The sequence below is a fragment of the Galeopterus variegatus genome, unplaced genomic scaffold (assembly GCF_000696425.1).
Source record: "Galeopterus variegatus unplaced genomic scaffold, G_variegatus-3.0.2 Scaffold455, whole genome shotgun sequence".
In the NCBI taxonomy this organism is placed as follows: Eukaryota; Metazoa; Chordata; class Mammalia; order Dermoptera; family Cynocephalidae; genus Galeopterus; species Galeopterus variegatus.
Genome location: NW_007726566.1, coordinates 500774 through 522414, shown reverse-complemented (window position 1 = coordinate 522414; position 21641 = coordinate 500774). Strand labels below are relative to the sequence as shown.

Below are 21641 nucleotides of genomic sequence, written 5' to 3'. Positions count from 1 at the left end.
GGGGCCGAACCCGCGGCGGGAGCGCCACCGCGCTCCCAAGTGGCGCACTGTAGCAGTGCACCACCAGGCCAGCCCAACTAGTTTTCCACAAATGTTTTAAAGTACTCTCTATGTATACAAAACTTGTATACAGATGTTTATAGCATCATTATTCACAGTAACCAATAAGTAGAAACAACCCAAACATCCATCCATTGATGAATGGATAAATAAAATGTAGTATATTCATACAATGGAATATTATTTGGCCATAAAAAGGAATGAAGTACTGTAGATGAACCTTGAAAGCATTATGCAAAGTGAAAGAAGTCTGTCACAAAGACCACATATTGTGTGATTTCATTTGTATGAAATGTCCTGAATAGGCAAATCTATAGAGACAAAGCTTTAATAGTTGCCTATTTCTGAGTGATAGTGCGGGTGAAATAGTGACGGGTACTAATGGGTACGAGGTCTTTTTACAGGGTAATTTAACAACTTTTAAAAATAGGATGTGGTGATGACTGCAGAACTCTGTGACTATACTAAAATCATTGAATTGCGTACATTGGGTAAATTCGATGGTGTGTAAATTATGTTTTAATTAAGCTGTTATTTTTTGAAAAGTCATTTGGAAAAAAAGCTAATTGCATTGATATTTTTCTCCCTGTATCAGTGTGGTTAGAATTCATTTGGAATACAGTTAGGTGTTTTTGTTGCTTTCTATTTTAGAGTTTTCCTCATTTTTTCATTTTATTTTATGGAAAACATTAACATGACTACAGAAATCAAAATTATACAAGAGGTATATTTAAAAATGCATCATTCCACTATCTCCACTGTTTCTACTCTCTTCCCACCCACCTGTTGGGAAAATGCCAAAATAATTTTCTCATAAGCCTGTTTTGTCCTCGAAGTAATATTTTGTCTTTGAAACAATGTTTGCTTGTTACACTAGTCTGGCCTCTAATCACTACTTGCATTTTTGGCTTCTGTAACTGAGCTTGCTTATCTGTGCTAGCCTAATGAATGCTGAGAAAAGTAAAAAAAAAAAAAATGTAAACACCCTGGAAGAGTATGCTTATAAAAACTTTGTGAGACTTGAGCTCGTGGTCCAGATTTTTAAGCATTAGCTTGTCAGGGCCCGCCAGTGTAATAAATACCTGACTCTCCAACCCTCTGAGTGCTGACTGCTTCTTGCTGAGTCCATTTCTACAACACACCCACTATAGATAACAAATTTCACTAGTTTCTAGCTTATTCTTCCTGAATTTTTTTTTTGCAAAAGTAAAGATACATATAAATTTTCTTATCTACCCTTCTTTTTTACAGAGAAGGTACCACACTATAGATTTTTTTTTTTTAGTTGCTTAGGCTTTTTAAAAATTTAATGGGCTGAGCCCGTGGCGCACTCTGGAGAGTGCGGTGCTGGGAGCGCAGCTGCGGTGCTGGGAGCGCAGCAGTGCTCCCGCCGCGGGTCCGGATCCTATATAGGGATGGCCAGTGCGCTCACTGGCTGAGTGCAGTGTGGCCGGTCTCAAAAAGGACAAAAAAAAAAAAAATTTAATAATGTAAGCTGGAAATCACTTCGTAGAGATCTCCCTCATTCTCTTTTAAAGCTGCATAGCCCTCCACTGTGTGGATGTACCATAGTTTATTCAAGCTCTCTTATATATGTGAGAATATAGGTTGGAAACATTACAGTAATCAGTGGTACAATGAATAACTTTATGCATATGTATTTTTATGTTGGAGGCATATCTTCACAGAAAATTCCTAGAAGTGGAATTCCTGCGTCAAAGGTAAATTCAAGTATAGTTTTGTTAGATATTGCCACAGGATTGTATGAGTTGGCACTCCCACCAGCAATATACAGAAATGCCTGTTTCTCAGAGTGGTTGTCAGGCTTTTGAAGTTTTGGTCATTCTGATGTGTGAGAAATGATATCTCACAGTAGTTTTTTTTTTTTTTTCGTGACCGGCAACCGATCGCAACCCTCAGTGTCGCGCCCGTACCGGACTGGGACCGGCAACGGGATCGCAACCCTCGGTGTTGCGCCCGCACCTCGCTCAGCCAGTGAGTGGCCGGTCTGTATGTGGGACCCGAACCCTCGGCGGGAGCGCCGCCGCGCTCTCAAGCGGCGCACTGTAGCAGTACGCCACCGGGCTGGCCCTCTCACAGTAGTTTTAATTAGCATTTCTTGTATTGTGACTGAAATAGAACATATTTTATATGTTGAAATGTCATTTTTGTATATTTTCAAAAAATTATTTATTAGGTGCTGGCCAGTTAGCTCAGTTGGTTAGAGTGTGGTGCTGATAGCACCAAGGTCCAAGCTTTGATCCCTGTATTGGCCAACTGTCAAAAACGAAACAAAACAAAAAATAAAGTTGTGAAGAGTTTGAGGGAGCATTGGAAGATATGCCCAGAGTCATCAAAGGATTCTGAGTCAGGTGATCATATGGGGAAGGCTCCAGAAATAGAACTTATAATTTTAGCATGGGGAGATTTGTCAGGGACAAATGTGAACTATTCTATAAAATAAAGCCTAATTTTCTCCTTGAAACCTAGAGTGTACAGACAGCATTTTTTCTTTTAATCTCTCCTTCAGTTCTTCCCACAACTTTTTTTTTTTTTTTGGCAGCTGACTGGTGCAGGGATCTGAACCCTTGACCTCGGTGTTAATCATCAGCATGCTCCAACCAAGTGAGCTAATCGGCCAGCCCTCTTCCCACAACTATTCTGCCATTCCACACTATTCTCACTTTCACTGTATTAGGCTAGTTTGTTGCCTCACTAAAGGTCCCTTATCTTTTACATGTTTGCCTTTTTTTTCTTTCCCAGTTTAGCTGATGTGGTAGGCAGAATAATACCTCCTCTTAACTACTCCTGGAGATGTCTACATCCTAAGTCCCAGAACCCATGAATATGTTATCTTACATTGGCAAAGGGAAATTAAGGTTGCTGATAGAATTACGGTTGCTAATCAGCTGCCCTTGAGACTGTCCTGCATTATCCAGGTGGGGCCAATGTAATAACAAGAGTTTTTATAAGAAAGCAGAAGTTAGGAACATCAAGTCAGATTTAGAGAGATATTTGAAGACGTTACATTGCTGACTTTGAAAATGGAGGAAAGAACCATGTGTTAAAGAACAAGGGTGGCCCCTAGAAACTGGAAAAGACAAGGAAACAGATTCTCCCCTAGGGCCTCCAGAAGAAACACAGCCCTGCCAACACCTTGATTTTAGCCTAGTGAGACCCATTTTGGACTTCTGTCCACCAGAACTGTAAGATAATAAATTTGTGTTGTTTTAAGCCAATAAGTTTGTGGTAATTTATTACAGCAGCAATAGGAAACCAATGACATGTGCCCAGCATTTTTTGTTACTGTCAGTCTGTCCCATGGGATAGGAGAGGGTGGAGATGTAGAATTGAGGATCACAGATCTGTTGAACTGCCACAAAGGGAAGTCAGGAATGGAGAGGGCCAAGGATGAAATCCTTGGGGAGTAGAGGCAGCAGAGGAGGTTGAGATGGAGCAGCCAGAGAGGGTTAAGAAGACCCATGACAGAAAGGTGTCCAGAAGCCACGGAGGTGGAAGACCAGAATCAGATATTACACAGTTTGAATAGGATGAAGACTATATTTGAAAAGCAGAACATCAATGGTGATTAGGTGGAGAAGAGTTTCACATAGGGATGGTGTTTTGCTATGTGACTATGCCAGATGTCGGGTTACAGCAATAGCTACGCTAATTGTCTGGTTGGGGCTATTGTCGGACTCCTGCCATCATAGCCAATTGTATTGTCAGGGCTAGGACTCAGACCCTTCAAACCCACTGTACAGACTGAGTCACAGACCCCTTACATGCCAGGCTGGATCACCAGACCCCCTTACATGCCTGGCTGGGTCACCAGACCCCTCACATGCAGGTCCACACTAGGTAATTGGGAAAAAATCCCAAGAGCCATTGGCAGACAACAGGAACTCAGTCCTCAGTTTTTTCAGCAGCAGAAGCGGCAGCGGCAGAAAGTGGCCTCTCGGGGCATCCCGGGGGCACTGGCAGCAACAGCATGCAGCAACATCCTCCAGCAGCAGTAGTGCCCTCCCCGTGGGCCCCCCAGGGGAGGAGGCCATGTGGATCAGAGCCACTCGTCCTTTATACTTAAGTTCATAACCCAGGACACCTGGATGCACATGCACAATTACATTAGACAATAACCAAGAAACACCTGGGCACATGTGCATATTTACATACTCGGCAAGATTCTGAACATCTGAGGGGCCCTAACCATTTTCCTTCACTTTCCCTACAGATGGAAACCCAATTGTAATGGATTGAGGAATGAGTGGGAAGTGAAGAAATGGATTTGACATTTTAAAAGATTTGACAGTGAAGGGAGGAAGATAAGTAAGTAACTTGAGGGCAAAGTAAAGCTAAGTTTCTTGGTGTGTTGTTTTGATTTTACTGGAGGAAGGTGTGGATTTTAGGATGTTTGAACATAGGGGAAGGAATTCCTGGAGAGGAGTAGAGTGAAAATGCAAAAGAAGTGTGACTTGGCAGAAGAAAGACCTGGATAAGAGGAATCAAGAGTCCAGGGCAAGTCTTGCCTGGGAGGAGACCTCATCCTTAGGTCAGGAGAGGGAATCTGTGAGGTTCTTAAATTTCCAGTCTCACTCAATGGCTCACTTTTTTTTCTTCTGTGAAATGAGTAGTGAAGTCATCTGCTGGGAGGGAGGAGTATGGAAGTTAGGTAGAATGACTTGAGTATGATAAAGGTTTGTCCTTTGTGGTTAGCTGAAGGTAAATTACAAGATTTCTTTCTTTCTTTTTTTTGGTGGCTGGCCAGTACAGGCATCCAAGCCCTTAAAAATTAGAAGATTTCTAAGCATCACTGAAAGTCTACTTAGGTTTTTTACTTTCTTTTGAGAGCAGGAACAGAGGAAGCAGACAGCTGGGATCATTTGTACATTTAACAAAGATTAATCGAGTGCTGCAGATACAAGGATGAGTTAAGACAGATGCCTTGTCATCTAGAAGCTTAGAGTCAAGTAGGGGAGACAGATGAGTAGATCAGCAATTAGAGCACATTAAAAATATGAGGCATGGACCTATATAGGAGCATAGGTAAAGCACCGAAAGATCAAGCTGGGGAATTAAGGAGAGGGTACAGGTATTTCAGGCAGAGGACATTGCTACAACAGCTATGAAAGGCATAGAGGCAAACAGCACAACAGCACAGTGTGTAAAACCAGGGATGGGGTGATATGTGGAGGACTGGCTTGTAGAGGATTGAGCTATAGGATCAGTGAGGCCAGATCATAGGAGCCTTGCATTTTAAGCTAAGGATTTTGAATTTTAATCTGAAAGGTATGAGAAGCCATCAAAAGATTTTGGGCAGGATTTTTTATTTAGGTTCTGGTGGCAGCATAGAGGATAGATGGAAAGGGTCAAGCTGGAAGGCCAGTTAATCCGTACGAGGAGTGATGTGTGCAGAAGCAGTGGAGGAAGAAAGGAAGAGACTGTACCTGACTGGTTGTGGTGGGTAAGTGAGAGGGCCAGCGCTAGGATGATGTCCTGGTTTCCAGCTTGGGTGACAGTAACAAAAATGATTATACCACTTACCATTTCACCATTTACTATTTAGTTAAATACAGAAGAAGAAGCAGACCTAGGGGTAAAGAGTCTCCACGGTCAGTAGTTGGCAGATTTGTATGGCAATAGAACAAGGGGCATGAATAGGAGAGTGATGATGGATTGATTTACTCTGCAGTTCAGCCTGGTGAGAGAAGGGCATCAGTGCAGGTTAGTAGCCAGAGACAGACTAAGGCAGGGTACAGAATGGGACTTCTAAGTTTAAAATGTCATACAACATGCTTAGACAAGTGCTTGGTGTGTCTGTTTTCCTCCTGAAACCGTATGTTTGTTTGTAGGAGCATTTTTCTAGGGAGAGGACCTATACCTTTCATTGGATTCTAAAGGATGCCTACAACCCCATAAAAATTAAGAAGTGGTACTGGGTGGCAACATTTTAACCTAATTCTTATATTTTTCAGGCATACTTGTTATCCAAGTGCTGTGTGAACATAAGGCAAATGTTTCTTTATAAAATCTTACTCAGGAGCACACAAGGCTTTATATCCTACCCAGAATATGAAGGGATGAAAATAAAGGCACCATAACAAAAATGTGGGTTGACAGGTTAGCAATTTGTTAATATCCACTTTCTCCAAAGTTTCCACCCGTTTAAAAAATTTGGGCAGATGGGGTTGTATGCATTGGCAAGCATGTTTGTATACAACATCATTTATGTTTGTAAATATGTAATTATGCATGTATGTTTATTTTAATGTTGCAGCCTTTGATTTTTTAATAAGAATGTTTTTAGATTTCTTTATTTCTAAGTTTTGGTGGACAATAAAATCAAAAAAGTTCTTCCTCTGGGATCAGAGTTAATAATCTGTTCCCATAACCAGAGAGGTGAGATAGCATTTGAACAGGATGCTGCTGCTTTTACAGTCTTAATACTAGCTGCTTAGATTGTCAGGTAAAATGGGAACCAAGATTAGAGGGATTTAGAAAACTACCTCTGTATCCACAAGCACTCTGGGTGGAAGTTATTTTCAGCAAATGAAGGAAGTGCATCTCATGAGAGTGCCGAACTTTTTGTTAGGTGCAAAAATGAGAGCTTTGCCAAATTACTTTTTTTTTGCTGGCCAGTACGAGGATTGGACTTCTGACCTTAGTGTTGTCAGAACCATGCTCTAACCAGCTGAGCTAACTAGCCAGCTGCCAAACTATTTTTTATGGGAGATTCCTTTAAAAATATGCTGAATCTTTAGAAAACATTATAGTGTATAATAATAATCCAGATGACTGGAATTCCAGGGCTACATTTATAGAAGTAAAATATCTTTTCTGATCAAAAAATAAATTTCATTCTCTTCTCACAAATGCTTATGGAGGCAGGCTTTGACCAGAGTGATAGACTGTGTGAAGAAGCTACAGGGCTCATCACTAACAATTTTCTTTCTTTCTTTTTTTAACATTTATTTGTACATATTTGTGGGGTACAGCATGTTGTTTCAATCCATGTATGTATTATACATTGATTCGCTCTGATCACTAACAATTTTATGGTCTGCAAAACACCTTTTGCATTTATCTAATTTCATCCTCACAACAATCCTAGGAGATATAGGTGGCATTATCTTCTCTTATTGAGTTAATAAAATATTAGTCAACATGCAATGATGAGATTTGGATACAAATATTCTGACTTCAGACCCCATGCACGGCCCTGTACATAAACACAAGCAGCTTAAATTTGGTTTTATGATGAGTAAATTTTGAGTTGTGGGAATGGCCAAATTATGCTGTTACTTAAGAAACGTCCTTATTTTCAAAATCATGAGTAGGAAAACAGGGATAGTAAAGGCATGGAGGCATGGAGACCAGTTTGGAGCAGTATCAGATAGGAAAGACTGTGGTTTGAATCAAACTGGGCCCTGTCTAGGAGGCCACATCTTTTTATACCAGGAAAGTTGTTTGCTGAGCTTCTGTTTTTGCCATGCTATGTTAGTGGGTTGGGTGAAGGAGGGCAGAAAAGGTTGTGTCAGTTGCAAAAGGAGTGTTTTCTACTATGATATCCAGATTATCTTCCCCTTATTTTAGAGCTTCTTTCCTGTCATGTCCTTTGAGTAATCAGGCAAGTTCCTACATAATGGTTTATCATTCCAGCCATCCCCAGTCAAGCTATACATATGGTCATCCTGGCATTAGTTCTCAGGTTAAGGTGATAGCTGTGGAAATGGAGTAGAAGGAACAAGCTGAGAGGTATGTAGAAGAGGAGGAAGAACTTGATGAATTAATCAGTATATATGTTTGAGCATCTGCTATGTAGTAAGCACTGTTTTTTGGCATGTAGAAAAAAGAAGTGATTAGTGATTTGAAATCACACCGCTGTATATTAGTGAGTGTTAAAAGATTTCTAAAGGAGGGACCAGCCCCGTGGCTCACTTGGGAGGGTGCAGCGCTGGTAGCGCTGAGGCCGCGGGTTCGGAGGGTTCGGATCCTATATGGGGATGGCCGGTGCGCTCACTGGCTGAGCGTGGTGCAGAGCACACCGTGCCGAGGGTTGTGATCCCCTTACTGGCCCCCAAAAAAAGATTTCTAAAGGAGGAAGCTTCTTGAAATAGCCAGATAATGCTTTGTAGAAGGGGCTTCACTTTATCTGGTCCTTAAAGAATAGAGAAATAATCATAGGTAGTGAGGAAGTTGGAAAGTGTTGCTTATTTATGGAAGGAAACAGTGAATTCTGCTTTTGATGTGTTAAATTCTAAATATCAATGGATTGGCAAAAGTATGAGGTTTAGGAATCTTCACATAGGTGGTGGTTCATAGCCTAAGAGTAGAAGAAGGGCATGAGCACAGTACATCCCCTAAAGGGCATGAGCACAGTACAGGGCAGATGAGTCTCGGGACTATTCACAGTGAAATGGTGGAGTTAGGAGACAGAAATACAGAAGTCTTGGATTCAGAAGACAGCCTTAAGAAGCAGTGCAGCAGAGTGGGGAGTCCTGGGCTTCTGAGTCAGGCAAACTACATGGGAATGCTGGTGTGGCTTCTCATTGTGTGTGGCTTGGACAAGTGATGTTACCTCCACAAATCTGTTTTCTCATCTGTCAGGTGGAAATAATTGTACCTGTCTTGTAGAGTTAAGAATACTGTATGAAAAAATTGTTTAAAAAATTAGGGCCTGGAATAAAGAAGGCACTTAATAAAGAGAAATTTTTATTAGAGTCATGTAATAAAAGGATCATTCCAGGTGGGAGGTCGAGTTGACATCAGTGTCAGATACATTTGAAGATTAAGAAGGATGCAGCCTGAGGTAAGACTATTGTGATTTTTACTTTTAAGAATGGTAAATTATGAATGGCAGTTTTTCTAGTTCAGATATATGTTCCCAAGTAGTTCGCTACAGGTTCCCAAATAGTTTTGTTTAGAAACAAAATTATACCCTACGAATTGGCTGCTCTATGTTCTTTTTCCCTCAGTAAACATGACTTCTGCCCCTATTCTCTGGCACTGGGGCTAACCAGTGATTCTGTAGTTCACTGAGGAATTCTGATTATTCTTTAATGTGGCCTGAAAGTTTTTGGTTTTAAATATTGAGACAGTTAAAGTGACACTTACTGAACAGTTTTCTTTTTTTTTTTTTTTTTTTTTTTTTTTTTTGTCTTTTTTCGTGACCGGCAACGGATCGCAACCCTCAGTGTTGCGCCCGTACCGGACCGGGACCGGCAATGGGATCGCAACCCTCGGTGTTGCCCCTGCTCCTTGCTCAGCCAGTGAGCCGCCGGTCTGCTCATGGGATCCAAACCCTCGGCGGGAGCGCCGCCGCACTTCCCAAGCGGCGCACTGTAGCAGTGCGCCACCGGGCCGGCCCTGAACAGTTTTCTTTTTTGCTTTTGTTGACATTGGTTTGCTTTGATTTATTACATTCTTAATTGCCTTAACAGATAAATAGGAATTTCAGTTATGTTAAGTTCTGTGTTTTCCAAAGCAATACCAAAGGGAAAGGCTTATGTAAGGGTCAAGAGTACAAGAGGAATTATTATGCAATGTTTACTTTACTTTCTATTCAAGTATGAAATATGTAGGAATTCAGAGGAAACAATTCAGATATTAGAACACTTAGGAACAAAATGTTTTAGAATATAAATATAAGAAATTTTAATGTGTGTTTTTTTGTTAGCCATTAAAGTAAGTGTTAAGCTCATGGGCCCAGGATCATAACAAGATTTAGGAAGAACCTGATGGAAATAGTAGTCATCCTCCCTTCAGGCTCTGGTGCCTATGTTGCCCACTTTCTTTCAGTTCCTTGAACATACTGTGTTTCCTCCTTTTATTTGTCTGTGGCACAAACTGTTCCATTAGGCTGAAATACTCTTTATTCATCCTTTGAAATTCAGCTTAGATGTTACTTCCTCAAGGAGGCTGCTGATCTCCTCCCCCTGGGTGGATCAGGTTGCATTCTCCTGGCACTCTATTCTTCCTCTTAGGTAGCACTTATTGTCATAATTGTGCTCCATGAGAGCAGGCACCACGTATAACTGATTTGGGGCTCTAAGCCAAGCACCAAGAGCAGAGCACAAAGTAGGCACTCAGTTGGTATTTGTTGAATGAAGTCAGCATTTATTAAGTGCCAAATACATCACTTCATTTATTCCTCATCATAACTCTAGGTCACTTTGATGCCAAAGCCAGTGTTTTATTTTGTCTTTTATTTTCCTTGTTTCATGCAGTTATCCTACTGAAAGCCAATGTTCTAAGCATTGTACTATGTGACTTTCCGTAGAAAAGCCGAGGATCTGATTAAAACCCAACAGTGGGCTTGTAATTGGCATTTGTTGTGTGCCTTCCCAGCATCCATTTCAAGTCCATCCTTTCCCAGTCACAGGCCCTGTTTTCATTTGGAGGATATACAGCTCTCATTGTCTCAGTCCATCCACATGGTCTGGGTGTGCTCAGCCCAAAGGATGAAGCTCTGTGACTAAAACTTGAGCCAATCAGCATAATCCATCCCTCCTATCTAACTATTATGATTGGTTCAGAGACATGCTCTTTAGTAGTATTGTCAATCAGAGCCAATTGAGACTAAATCCAAGACTTTGGTTGGAGTTTTTGGAAAGTGGACTTGCTCTTTCCAGCTGTCCTGGGGTCTTGTAAGCATGAAGATTGGGACAACTTGCAGCCTCATAGGGCAAACAGAAGGGAGGGCAGACATGACCTTAGAGATTGACCCCTGATAACATTATTTGGGACCTACTCGAGCTGTGCCTGAGGCTTTCTGCCCCTGTGCTTTTCTCTTATTTGAGTCAGTAAATTGCTTTTTCTGCTTAAGCATGTTTGGGTTGGGAGTTCTGTCACTTGCAAACAAAGGATTGCTAACAACCACAGGACCTAAAAGGCATTGGACATAATTTTGTCCCCTGCTCTTCCCTATCCCTACATCCCTGTTTTTCCCTGTTTCCCTTTTGCACAGGCTTAAGTCATTTCCTTGGGCTCTTAGAATGACTGTAAATGTGTTGGGCCTGAGCAGGAAAGCAGTAAGAAGGTAATATAGCGAAAATGACTGTCAAAACAGGTTTTATGGCTTTGGGAGTCAGGGCTTCTGTGACTTGCCCTGTAACTTGTGAATAACTGTAAGAAACTTCATTTGTTTATTTCTCTACACCTCAATTTTCCCTATAGAAAGTGAGGTTAATATTGCCACAGCACTTAGACAAGAGGGAATCGATAAGAATGTGCCTTAATACTTTTTACTTCCATGTTATCTTCCAATGAGACAATAAAATCTCACCATGTCAACCTGTGGCTTTTCATATTTCTCAGTCACTAGACTGACCTACCCAACAGTGAGGCGTAGATTAGTAGGTTCCTATTTTTGGGAAACTACAAGAGGAAGGAGATTCATGTTCCAGAGGAGTCCTTAGATGAGCATCCACCCTCACTGGAACCATAACTGTTTCCATGCTCGAAATAGTTAGGATAGTAAGCTTCCTTTCTTTCTAATCTGTGGATTTCACAAACAGGGTCTTTGGACTTGAACTTTTCTTTTTTTTTTTTTTTTTCCTTTTTGTCTTTTTTTACTGACCGGTAACGGAATCGCAACCCTCGGTGTCGCGCCCGCACCATGCTCAGCCAGTGAGCGGGAACCGGTCTCCACATGGGATCCGAACCCTCGGCGGGAGCGCCTCCGCGCTCCCAAGCGGCATGCTCTCCAGCGTGCCACCGGGCTGGCCCTGGACTTGAACTTTTCAAAACCTGTTCTGATCCCTCCAAGATAGCTTTTTCTAATATCTATGAGCTGTGTTTATATTTACCTGGCTGTAGAAAGAAAAATCCGTTCGTTCAAATAGCTTAATTTTCCACAATGAAGGAAAGTCCTTCCAGAGACATTAAGAAACATGAAACCAAGCCAGCAAAGATATAAACCATTTATTTTATTTTTATTTCTAAAATTAATGTGGATTTATTGGTTGATTTGATATTTAAAATAGTACTTTTGCAAATCATATCGGAAAATATACTACATTTATTAAAATACATTCTAACTACTGCTGAAAATCCTATTCTTAAACCCTCTGACTGACTCACCTAATAACACTTGTTTTCAAAGCACTTGTGATGATTTTCACAGTTTCCATAATTGCAAAAACAAAGAAATCATCTTGGAACAGGAGTGGAATTTGATCAGAATAATACAAAAAATACTTGTTTACTACTTTACAGACTTACAGATTGCTTGATTTTTAGGGGCTCTTACATAGTGTACCTAATTATACAAGGTTTTCCTAATTACAGTGGGCCTTTTTCCTTGCCTGCAAAGTATGTGCCAAATAATAAGGAAATGAACCCAAGAATCTTAACTACCTCAAATAGTTTTATGGATATACTAAAGTATCAAGTACAGTCTTCAGCTTAAGAACTGAGGACAGGAATGCAAGAAAACAAGCATTGGTGGAATGGTAGAAAGGTATAACAAAGCTGGGCAGAACTTCGTGTGTCAGCCTGGTATGTTAATTCTGAATGCCAGACCAGTGACACTAAAAATAACGAATAGGTTAAGATTTCTTTTTCAGGAAGTCTGTGCTACTTAGACTTGGGTTTTTAAATTAGGTAGAATTTCTTTATTCAGTATGTGAATTATAGTCTTGAGTGATTTAACTACTTCTTAGCACTGAGATCTCAAAGGGGAGATGAAATGAAAATCTGTTGCATAAGAATTTAAATAAGACAATTGGAAAAGTTTGCACATCACTGAATGAATAGGTTTGGGAGTGATGATGGACTTCAATTATGAAAGCCTTTCATAATTTCCTTTCAAGAGAGAGTTCAAAGCTGTTTTGTTTTCGATTCCTTGGGAGACAATAGGAAGTGGCTAAATAGTTTATAACAAAAACTTCTAAGGATGAAATTCAACTTTTACCTAAAAACAAAGGTATCCCCTCTCCCAATTGGTATTTTAGATGTAAAACTGAAGCCTGGAATTATTTGAGCCATTCAGCTCTGTAGTGCCAGCACACACTATTTCACGGCATATCCGTAGATGTGAGGGCACACCACCTCCACGGACAATGGCGCCCGTATGTGCTGCAGTTTCAGCTTAGAGAAGCTGACCCGCTCTAGGGCCTTCCAGCTCTCCCTGGTCAGGTTGCAGCCATCAAACACAAGGTACCAGACAGGTTGCAGGACCTGTTGCCAGAAGTAATTCCAGGTCGAATGCTCAGCTGCCACATGCTCCATGAAATAAAAAGCCCCTCCCTGAGAAAGAAAAAAAAAAAGAAAACATTTCAAGGATTTTAGTTTTGGGAAAACAGATTTATAAGATAATTAAAAGCTTCAGATTTCAGTGGCCCCAGAGGATAAATTAAAACTTAACTGAGACACCATTTTGGCCAATAGTTTTATCTTCTGTCAAATTTTATACAGACCTGCTGATCTAAAGCAGTTAACTCATATTTTCTGGTTATAAAAGCAATACATAATAATAAACTTAAAGCATTTACTACATGCCAAGAGCTGTCCCTAATGCTTATCACATGTTAATTCACTTATTCCTCACAACAGTGTTATTTGGTATTATTATAATTATCATCCCCATTTTTACATGTGGGAAAACTGCATCACATGGAGAATAATTAACTTGCCCAGAGTCACAGCTGGTAATTGAAAGAACCAGGCTTTAAACTAGGTGTTATGGCTCCAGAGGCTGGCAGTACTGACTCGGCAATATGTTTATTTTAGAAAATTTAGAAAATGCAAAAATGTTTAAAAAGAAAAACAACCACAATCCTGTTACCTAGGGATAACTACTGTTAACAGTTTGTGTATATACAAATTTGTATTTTTTTTCCCTAAAACTAGGATTGCGATATACGTTATTTTTTTTTATTATTATTTTTTTTAAAAGATGACCGGTAAGGGGATCTCAACCCTTGGCTTGGTGATGTCAGCACCACGCTCAGCCAGTGAGCAAACCGGCCATCCCTATATGGGATCCGAACCCGGGGCCTTGGTGTTATCAGCACTGCACTCTACCGAGTGAGCCACGGGCCGGCCTACGATATACGTTATTTTGTAGTCTACTTTATTTTACTTCTTTGAGTATTATTCTAAAACATGATTTTAAAAATCTTTCCACAGTATTTCACACCACTAAAGATACCATCTCTTATTTAACCATTCTCATTTAGGTTCTTTCCAATTTTTCACTATTGTGAATGAATACTGTTACAGTGAACATCCTTATCCGTAAATCTGGGTGGCCGTCTCTATTTACAAATGAATAACTTGCTAAAAAGTGGAATTGCTGAGTCAGTGGTCTTTGCCTTTTTAAAGAGATTAGTTGTCAAACTGCCCTTTGGAAAAATTGTATCAAATTTGTGCTCATGCTAGCAGTAGATATAAGTACCTGTTTCTAATAAACTCTCATCAACACTTTTTTTCTGTCTTTGCCAATTTGATGGGCAAGATGATATTTCATCTTCAAAAATATGCATATTTTGGGCCAACCCTGTGGCGCACTCGGGAGAGTGCGGCACTGGGAGTGCAGCGGCGCTCCCGCCACCGCCACCAGTTCGGATCCTACGTGGGGATGGCCGGTGCGCTCACTGGCTGAGCACGGTGCGGGCGACACCAAGCCAAGGGTTGCGATCCCCTTACCGGTCACAAAAAAAGACAAAAAAAAATTCATATTTTAAATGTTCTTCATATGTTATTAAAGCTTATTGATTATTTGAGGTGTTTTTCTTTTCTGATTTGTCTTTTGACATCCTTTATTAGTTTTTTCACAGGGGTGTTGGTTTTTTCCTTACTGATTAGTAAAAGCTTTTATTATAATAAAAGTGTATACTACAGATGTTATTCCCAGTTTGTCATTTGCCCTTTAATTACATTTTTTTTTTTTTTACTTTTACTTCTTTTTTTTTTTCTTCCTTTTTTGTCTTTTTTCGTGACCGGTAACAGGATCGCAACCCTCAGTGTCGCGCCTGTACCGCGACCGGGAACGGGATTGCAACCCTTGGTGTTGCGCCCACACCGCGCTCAACCAGTGAGCGGACCAGTCTCTATATGGGATCCGAACCCTGGGCAGGAGCGCCGCCGCACTCCCAAGCACCGCACTCTACCGAGTGCGCCACCGGGCCGGCCCTTTACTTCTTTTTAAAAAAAAAATTTTTTTTAATTTATCTGAAAATCATTCTCAGGCACTGCCTTGCAAATCTGTAGGAGAACAATACAGTTCTAGCAGGAGAGTCTGAATTCATACCAAGCACTCTTTTGAGACTGAATAACCATGTTTTATACTTCTATTTTCATAAATATGTGAATTATATGATTAATGAAATACTGATTCATGTAAAAGCATTACTGAGTTCATGGTAAATTTTGTCATTAGATATTTTATTCAATCAGTGGATGCTAAGTGTAAATTACTGCCATGTAGGAATGAGCAACTGCTGCTTTTATCTAGGACAGTCCTATAAATATAGGTCACGTATAGACACAGTAGATGTTACTACATGTTATGTGGGGGTCTTTCGAAGTTTTCTACCTATCTACCTCTGGAGGGAGTAGGGCAAAAGGGACCCGACAGTTATCTCCAAAAATTGTGGTGCTGTCTTACTCTTCTCAGCCTCTTGTAGCTGCCCTAGTCTTGGTTGCCCCACGGAGTTTAGAGATCAAGTTCAGAGTTTTAGAGGTGGAACTCCCCCAAATTATATGGGTAAATGTAAGTAAGACCTATGTTCAGGAATAGAAAACTTGGAATTTCTAGATTTAAAAAAAAGGGTATTTCCTTAGGATAGAACAAGAGACAGGAGATAAAGGAAGAGAGGCAGGTTTGGGGAGGTCAGTGTTGCCCTCTGGGTTACACAGGTTAAAGTAGAGATACCCATGAGCCATCCAGGGGACTGTTGAATAGACAGCTAGATATGCAGGTTTGTGTTTAGAAGAGAGATCTGGGATAGATATTTAGATTTGAAAACCATTTCTGTACACATGGTAATTAAAAACTTCGAGGGTGGATGAGATTAGCTGGGAGTGTACAAGGGTCAAAAAGTTTCTGGAAAGATACGTATTATCTTTTTTTTTTTTTTTTTCAGTGGCTGGCTACTATGGGGATCCAAACCTGTGACACTGGTGTTGTAAAGCTGCACTGTAACCAGCTGAGCTAAGTGGCCAGCCCTGTATTATCTTTTAATTTTACTTTTCCACGAACTTTTTGAAGTACCCTCATATATAAGTGAAATGAAAGGCCAGAAAGGAAACCCAGTGTTTAGAGGATGAGTAGAGGGAGAACAGCCAGCTAAAGTGGTAGAAATGTTGAGGTCAGAGAGATGAAAAGCTCCAGTGACAAGCATTGTGGTATGGCAGTAAGTATACTTGATTTAAAGAGAGTCAGACCTGCTAGCTGTGTAACTTTGGGCAAGTTTATTAACCTCTCTGAGTCTGTTTCCTTGTACCAACATGAAGACAATATTTGCTTTAGAGGACTGTTGTGAGGGTTAAATGAGAATGTAATAAAGCTCCTGGTTATTTCCAACAGAAAGTGGGTGCTTGGCAGGAGCTAAGAAAGACTACCAAGTATGTGATCCTTTTAAGAGTTAAATGTATTATTGGTGCTCTAAAACTGATATAATAATAATTACCTGCCTTGCAGGGGTGTTGTGCGATTAGTAACATTGTAAGCAAACATCTACTAATGTGCCAGCTAGTGCCCAGTCTTAAGACACAAGAACCCAGCATTTAGGTATAAGAATCAGTCCTTTTTTATTTACTGCTTTGATACTGGTCTATCCTGAGTCAGAGACAGGATGTATTATTGTCTCTAAACCCTATCTCCAAGTCCTTCTCTTCCTAAGGAACTTCCTCTATTAGAAAATAAAACTGGGGATTATAGAACATCCTTTTACCTTAAAGTAATCAATTCAAATATTAAGATATCCATACTTTATGCTCAATTTTGTTCAGAATAAAACCAGTCTAAGCTAGCTAAAAAAAACATGGGTAATATGTGAAAATTACATTCTTTACAAGTGCAAAGAATTTTAGACTTTACAGAAAGGTATAAAACGAAAAGTAATTCTTCATCTGCATCCAGTCTCATTCCCAGGAGGTAAATACTTTTAATAGTTTCTTGTCTGTCATTCTCCTTATCATATATACACATATATATATGTACAGTTGACCCTCCGTGGATTCTGCATCCATGGTTTCAACCAAGGATCTAAAATATTCAGAAAACAAATTGTGTCTGTACTGAACAGTTTTTCTTGTCATTGTTCTCTAAACAATACAGTAGAACAACTATTTACATAGTATCTACATTGTATTAGGTATTATAAGTAAGCTAGAGATGATTTAAAGTATACAGGAGGATTGCATAGATTATAAACAATTATTAGGGACTTGAGCATCCTGGGATTTTGATATCCTCAGGAAGTCCTGGAACCAGTCCCCCACAGAAACCAAGGGACAACTGTCCTTCACACAATGGGCTTATGCTCTTCATAACATTCAGTATTGATTGCTTTTTTTCATTTAACATCTCTGGGGGATTTTTTTTTTTATATCAGAGTAGGTAACTCTTGTTCTTTTTAACAGCTGCACAGTGTTCCTTTGTACTACATGACAATTTACTTAAATAGCCTCCCACTGATGGACATTTAGGTTATTCCAGTGTATGCTATTACACATACTACTGTAATTAATATCCATGCATATGAACGAATTTTTGCACATTTGTGCAATATAGCTTTAGGATAAATTCCTACCAGAAAACAGTATGTGCACTTTAAAATTTCAATATCCTCAAATTATCCTTCACAAGGGGCACTTCCTGCAGCACATGTGAGTGTGTCCAGTTCCCCAAACCCACCCCAACACCATATTGACCTTAAAAGTCTCTAAAATATAATAGATAGAAATGGTATCTTTAATTAGTTCTTTAATTGCAAGTAAGTTTGAACGTTTTATCATGTAATTGACTGTTTTAATTTATATTTCTATTCCTGCTCTTTGCCCATTTTTCTTTTTTTAATATTGATTTTAAAAATCTTACTGATATTATTGATTTGTAATGTCTTTTAACATGAAAGAAGTTAATCCTTTGTCTATCATCCCTGGCAAATTCTTTTTCCAAGTTTGTTTTTGTACTTTGTTTATAGGAGTTTTTCTTCTGCAGCAGTTTAAAAATTTTACATATTCAAATCTATCAATGTTTCCCTTTATAGCTTATCTCCTACTCTAAGATTTTTAAAATCCAACAATGTCTTCTCTAGTAGTTAACTTTTTACATTAAAATGTTCAATCTGCCTGAAAATGATAGGGCTTTCCTGGGTGGTAATGTCTGCTACTAGTACCCGTCCTTATCACACCCTTTCACTCACCGGCCTCAGCACTCTGAGTACCTCTTGGAGAATCTGCTCCTCGTTCTGCACAGAGCACAGCACCAGGGTGCAGATCACCACATCCATAGAGCCATCGGCCACCTGGTGCATGTTCTCCCCAGTAGCCACCACAAAACGCTCAAATTGCAGGTGTCGGTTCTCAGCAATGCTCTTGATCAAGAACTTCTCAAAGTTTGGGTTTGGGTCAATACAGGTCACCCTGCTCCCGGGTGGGTAGAACTTGAAGTTGGCTCCGGTACCACAGCCCACTTCCAGCAGAGAGAGCTTCCCAGAGGGGCCCACAAAGTCTTGCAGGTTGCTGAAGAGCTCCTGCTTCTTGCTTGCCATCCGTTCATTGTACATCACAGAGAACCTCACCAAGAAGTAGGGGAACAATTTTTTGCAGAACCTGTTCCACAAGCCCAAAAAATTCAGCAGGTAAAAGGGAAATGCCAGGATGCAGACAGCCAGCTGGAGGATAAAGATGGTAAGCGCCATTTCTCTGCAGAGAGAAAAGAAACAAAACAGATCAACAGTTAGAAACCTAGTCAGGTCTCTGCAGGACGCAGGCATCTGGCCACACTCCAGAGCCAATCAGCTGCAGAGGAAAGAAGAACTGCCTGTGCTGGAAAGAGCTCAAGTCAAATCATGGGCAAGAGGCCCATTTTTCCCAGTTTAATAGACCTTTGGCAGAAGTTGACCCACGGCTTAGTTTTCATGAAGCGAAATGAAAGGATTCCCAGCTTTTCTTTATAAGAAAAGTTGATTATGATCCTTCATTTCAAATCTATTTCTGCTTCCCCATCTCCGGGTTTGGAAACTACTTTTAGTTTCCTGCTGGGGTTTTGTATGCACAGCCTACTTACAACCCACCAGGGTTCCGCCAGTGACCTTTACAAAGAAAACAGAATCTGTGGGTGGAGCCTGAAATCTTACCTACCCCAAAGATCAACATTTTTATAAAGCAAGAAATAACAACCCAACTGTTTTTATAAATTATTATTTAAGCCTGGAAAAAAATATGGAAGGATACATATCAATTGTTTTTTTTTAATCACTTAACATGTTTATCTTTATTGAAAAGCACTTTTAAACGTACTTAGATTGATTTTTACCCGCCTCCTGAGCCCTGTTTTTTAAAAAGGAAGTGAAAGGACATGCCTGCCTGGCCACAGTCAACAAGATTCAAACTTTTACATTTTGGGCTGAGGCTGTCAGACTTGCATAACTCAACAGCAGGGATATTTTTAAGGCACTGTTTTTGGCTGCACATCTTTTAAAAGGCAAGTCTCAACCTTTAAATTGTGCCTACTTCATTATTCAGCTAATTTAGATAAAAATAGTTCCCAGATTATTTACGTTGGGAGCCTAAAGGATTCAGAAAATGTTTTCAGGCACCCATCTGTTTTTAACAAGAAAGCCTGGGCTTTAGGTTGGTTAAGGAACACAGAAATTTAAAAAAATAATGGTAACATTTACTTTTTTAAACCGAGTGATGGATAGTCACTATTGTTTGTTTCATTATTTATTATATCCTACACATATTTTATAAATATTATGTCTGTTCCATTTTTTAACAGATTTTTTTGAGGTGGAATTGACATACAATAAACTTTATATATTTAATGTGTACAGCTTAAGTTTTGACATATGTATATACCCGTGAAACTGTCACTTCAGTCAAGACAAATGAACAGATCCATCACCCCCAAAAGTTTCCTCTTGCCCCTTTTTGATCCCTCTGTCTTGCCCTCCTCATTCCAAGGCAACCACCGACCTGTTTTCTGTCAAGAGAGATTATAGTTTTCATTTTCTAGAATTTTATGTAAATGGAATCATGTAGTATGTACTTTTTTTGTCTGACTTTCACTCAGCATAATTACATTATTTTGAGAGTTATCCATGTTATTGCACGTATCAATCAATTTTATTCCTATTATATACTATATGAAGGTACTTCAAAAAGGTCATGGAAAGGTTCGAATTATCTTTGTGTGTGTATGTGCGTGTGTGTGTGTGTGTGTGTGTGACCGGTAAGGGGATCGCAACCCTTGGCTTGGTGTCTCTCCCGCACTGCGCTCAGCCAGTGAGCGCACCGGCCATCCCTATTTAGGATCCGAACCCGCGGCGGGAGCGCCACTGCGCTCCCAGCGCCGCACTCTCCCGAGTGCGCCACAGGGTCAGCCCCGAATTATCTTTTAAATCTATTTTTCCATGAGCTTTTAGAAGTACTCTTATATATGTGCATAGTAGTAGTATTCCATTGTATGGATGTGTAACAATTAGTTTATCCATTCACCTGTTGTTGGACATTTGGGTTGTTTCCAGTTTTGAGCTGTTACAAATTAAGCTGCCATGAACATTAGTGTACAGATTTTTGTATGGACACATGTTTTCATTTTTCCTGGATAAATACCTATGAGTAGAATGTGTGGATCATATGGTACGTGTATGTTTAACATTAAAAGAAACTGCCGTACTGTTCCAAAGTGGTCGTACCATTTTATATTTCCACCAGCAGTTTATAAGAGATTTATTTGCTCTACATCTTCATAAACACTTGGTATAGTTGTCTTTTGAATTTCAGCTGTCTTAAAAGGGGTATAGTGGTCTCTTCTCATTTTAATTTGCATTTCCTTGAGGGTTAATGATGATGAGCATCTTTTCATGGACTTATTTGCCATCCATATATCTTTTTTGGCAAAGTAACTGTTCAAATCTTTTACCCATTTTTAAATTCTGTGATTTGTTTTCTTATTGAGTGTTGAGAATTCTTGGTATATTCTGTGTATAAGTCGTTTATCAATATGTGATTTGCAAATATTTTCTCCTAGTCTGTGGCTTGTGTTCTTATTCTCTTAACAGTGTCTTTTGAAGTGCAGAAATGATTAATTCTGTGCTTTTCTACCCAAAATCTATCCATTTTTTTCTTTAATGGGTCATGTTTTTGGTGTTCTAAGAAATCTTACCTACCCCAAAGATCAACATTTTTATAAAGCAAGAAATAACAACCCAACTGTTTTTATAAATTATTATTTAAGCCTGGAAAAAAATATGGAAGGATACATATCAATTGTTTTTTTTTAATCACTTAACATGTTTATCTTTATTGAAAAGCACTTTTAAACGTACTTAGATTGATTTTTATCACATATATCATCATTGTACATATATATATATATATATATATATATATATATATATATT

At 39.6% G+C, this 21641-nt stretch overlaps 1 protein-coding gene across 1 annotated transcript; it reads right to left on the bottom strand.

Annotated features, from left to right (window-relative positions):
- Window positions 1-11974: 11974 nt before the first annotated feature.
- METTL7A (methyltransferase like 7A) lies at window positions 11975-18972 on the bottom strand. The gene is made up of 2 exons (XM_008568981.1): window positions 18435-18972; window positions 11975-13308 (listed from the first exon to the last, which is right to left on the bottom strand). Exons 1-2 carry the CDS (start codon window positions 18930-18932, stop codon window positions 13072-13074), a joined length of 735 nt encoding a protein of 244 aa, XP_008567203.1. The 5' UTR covers window positions 18933-18972; the 3' UTR covers window positions 11975-13071.
- Between the last annotated feature and the right edge of the window lie 2669 nt (window positions 18973-21641).

Excerpts from the sequence above, each read along its gene's own strand:
- METTL7A (XM_008568981.1), bottom strand. The coding sequence starts at position 18,932 with ATGGCGCTTACCATCTTTATCCTCCAGCTGGCTGTCTGCATCCTGGCA. Across the intron at positions 13,309-18,434 it reads TACTCAGAGTGCTGAGGCCG|GGAGGGGCTTTTTATTTCAT; the intron begins GTGAGTGAAAGG and ends TTTCTTTCTCAG.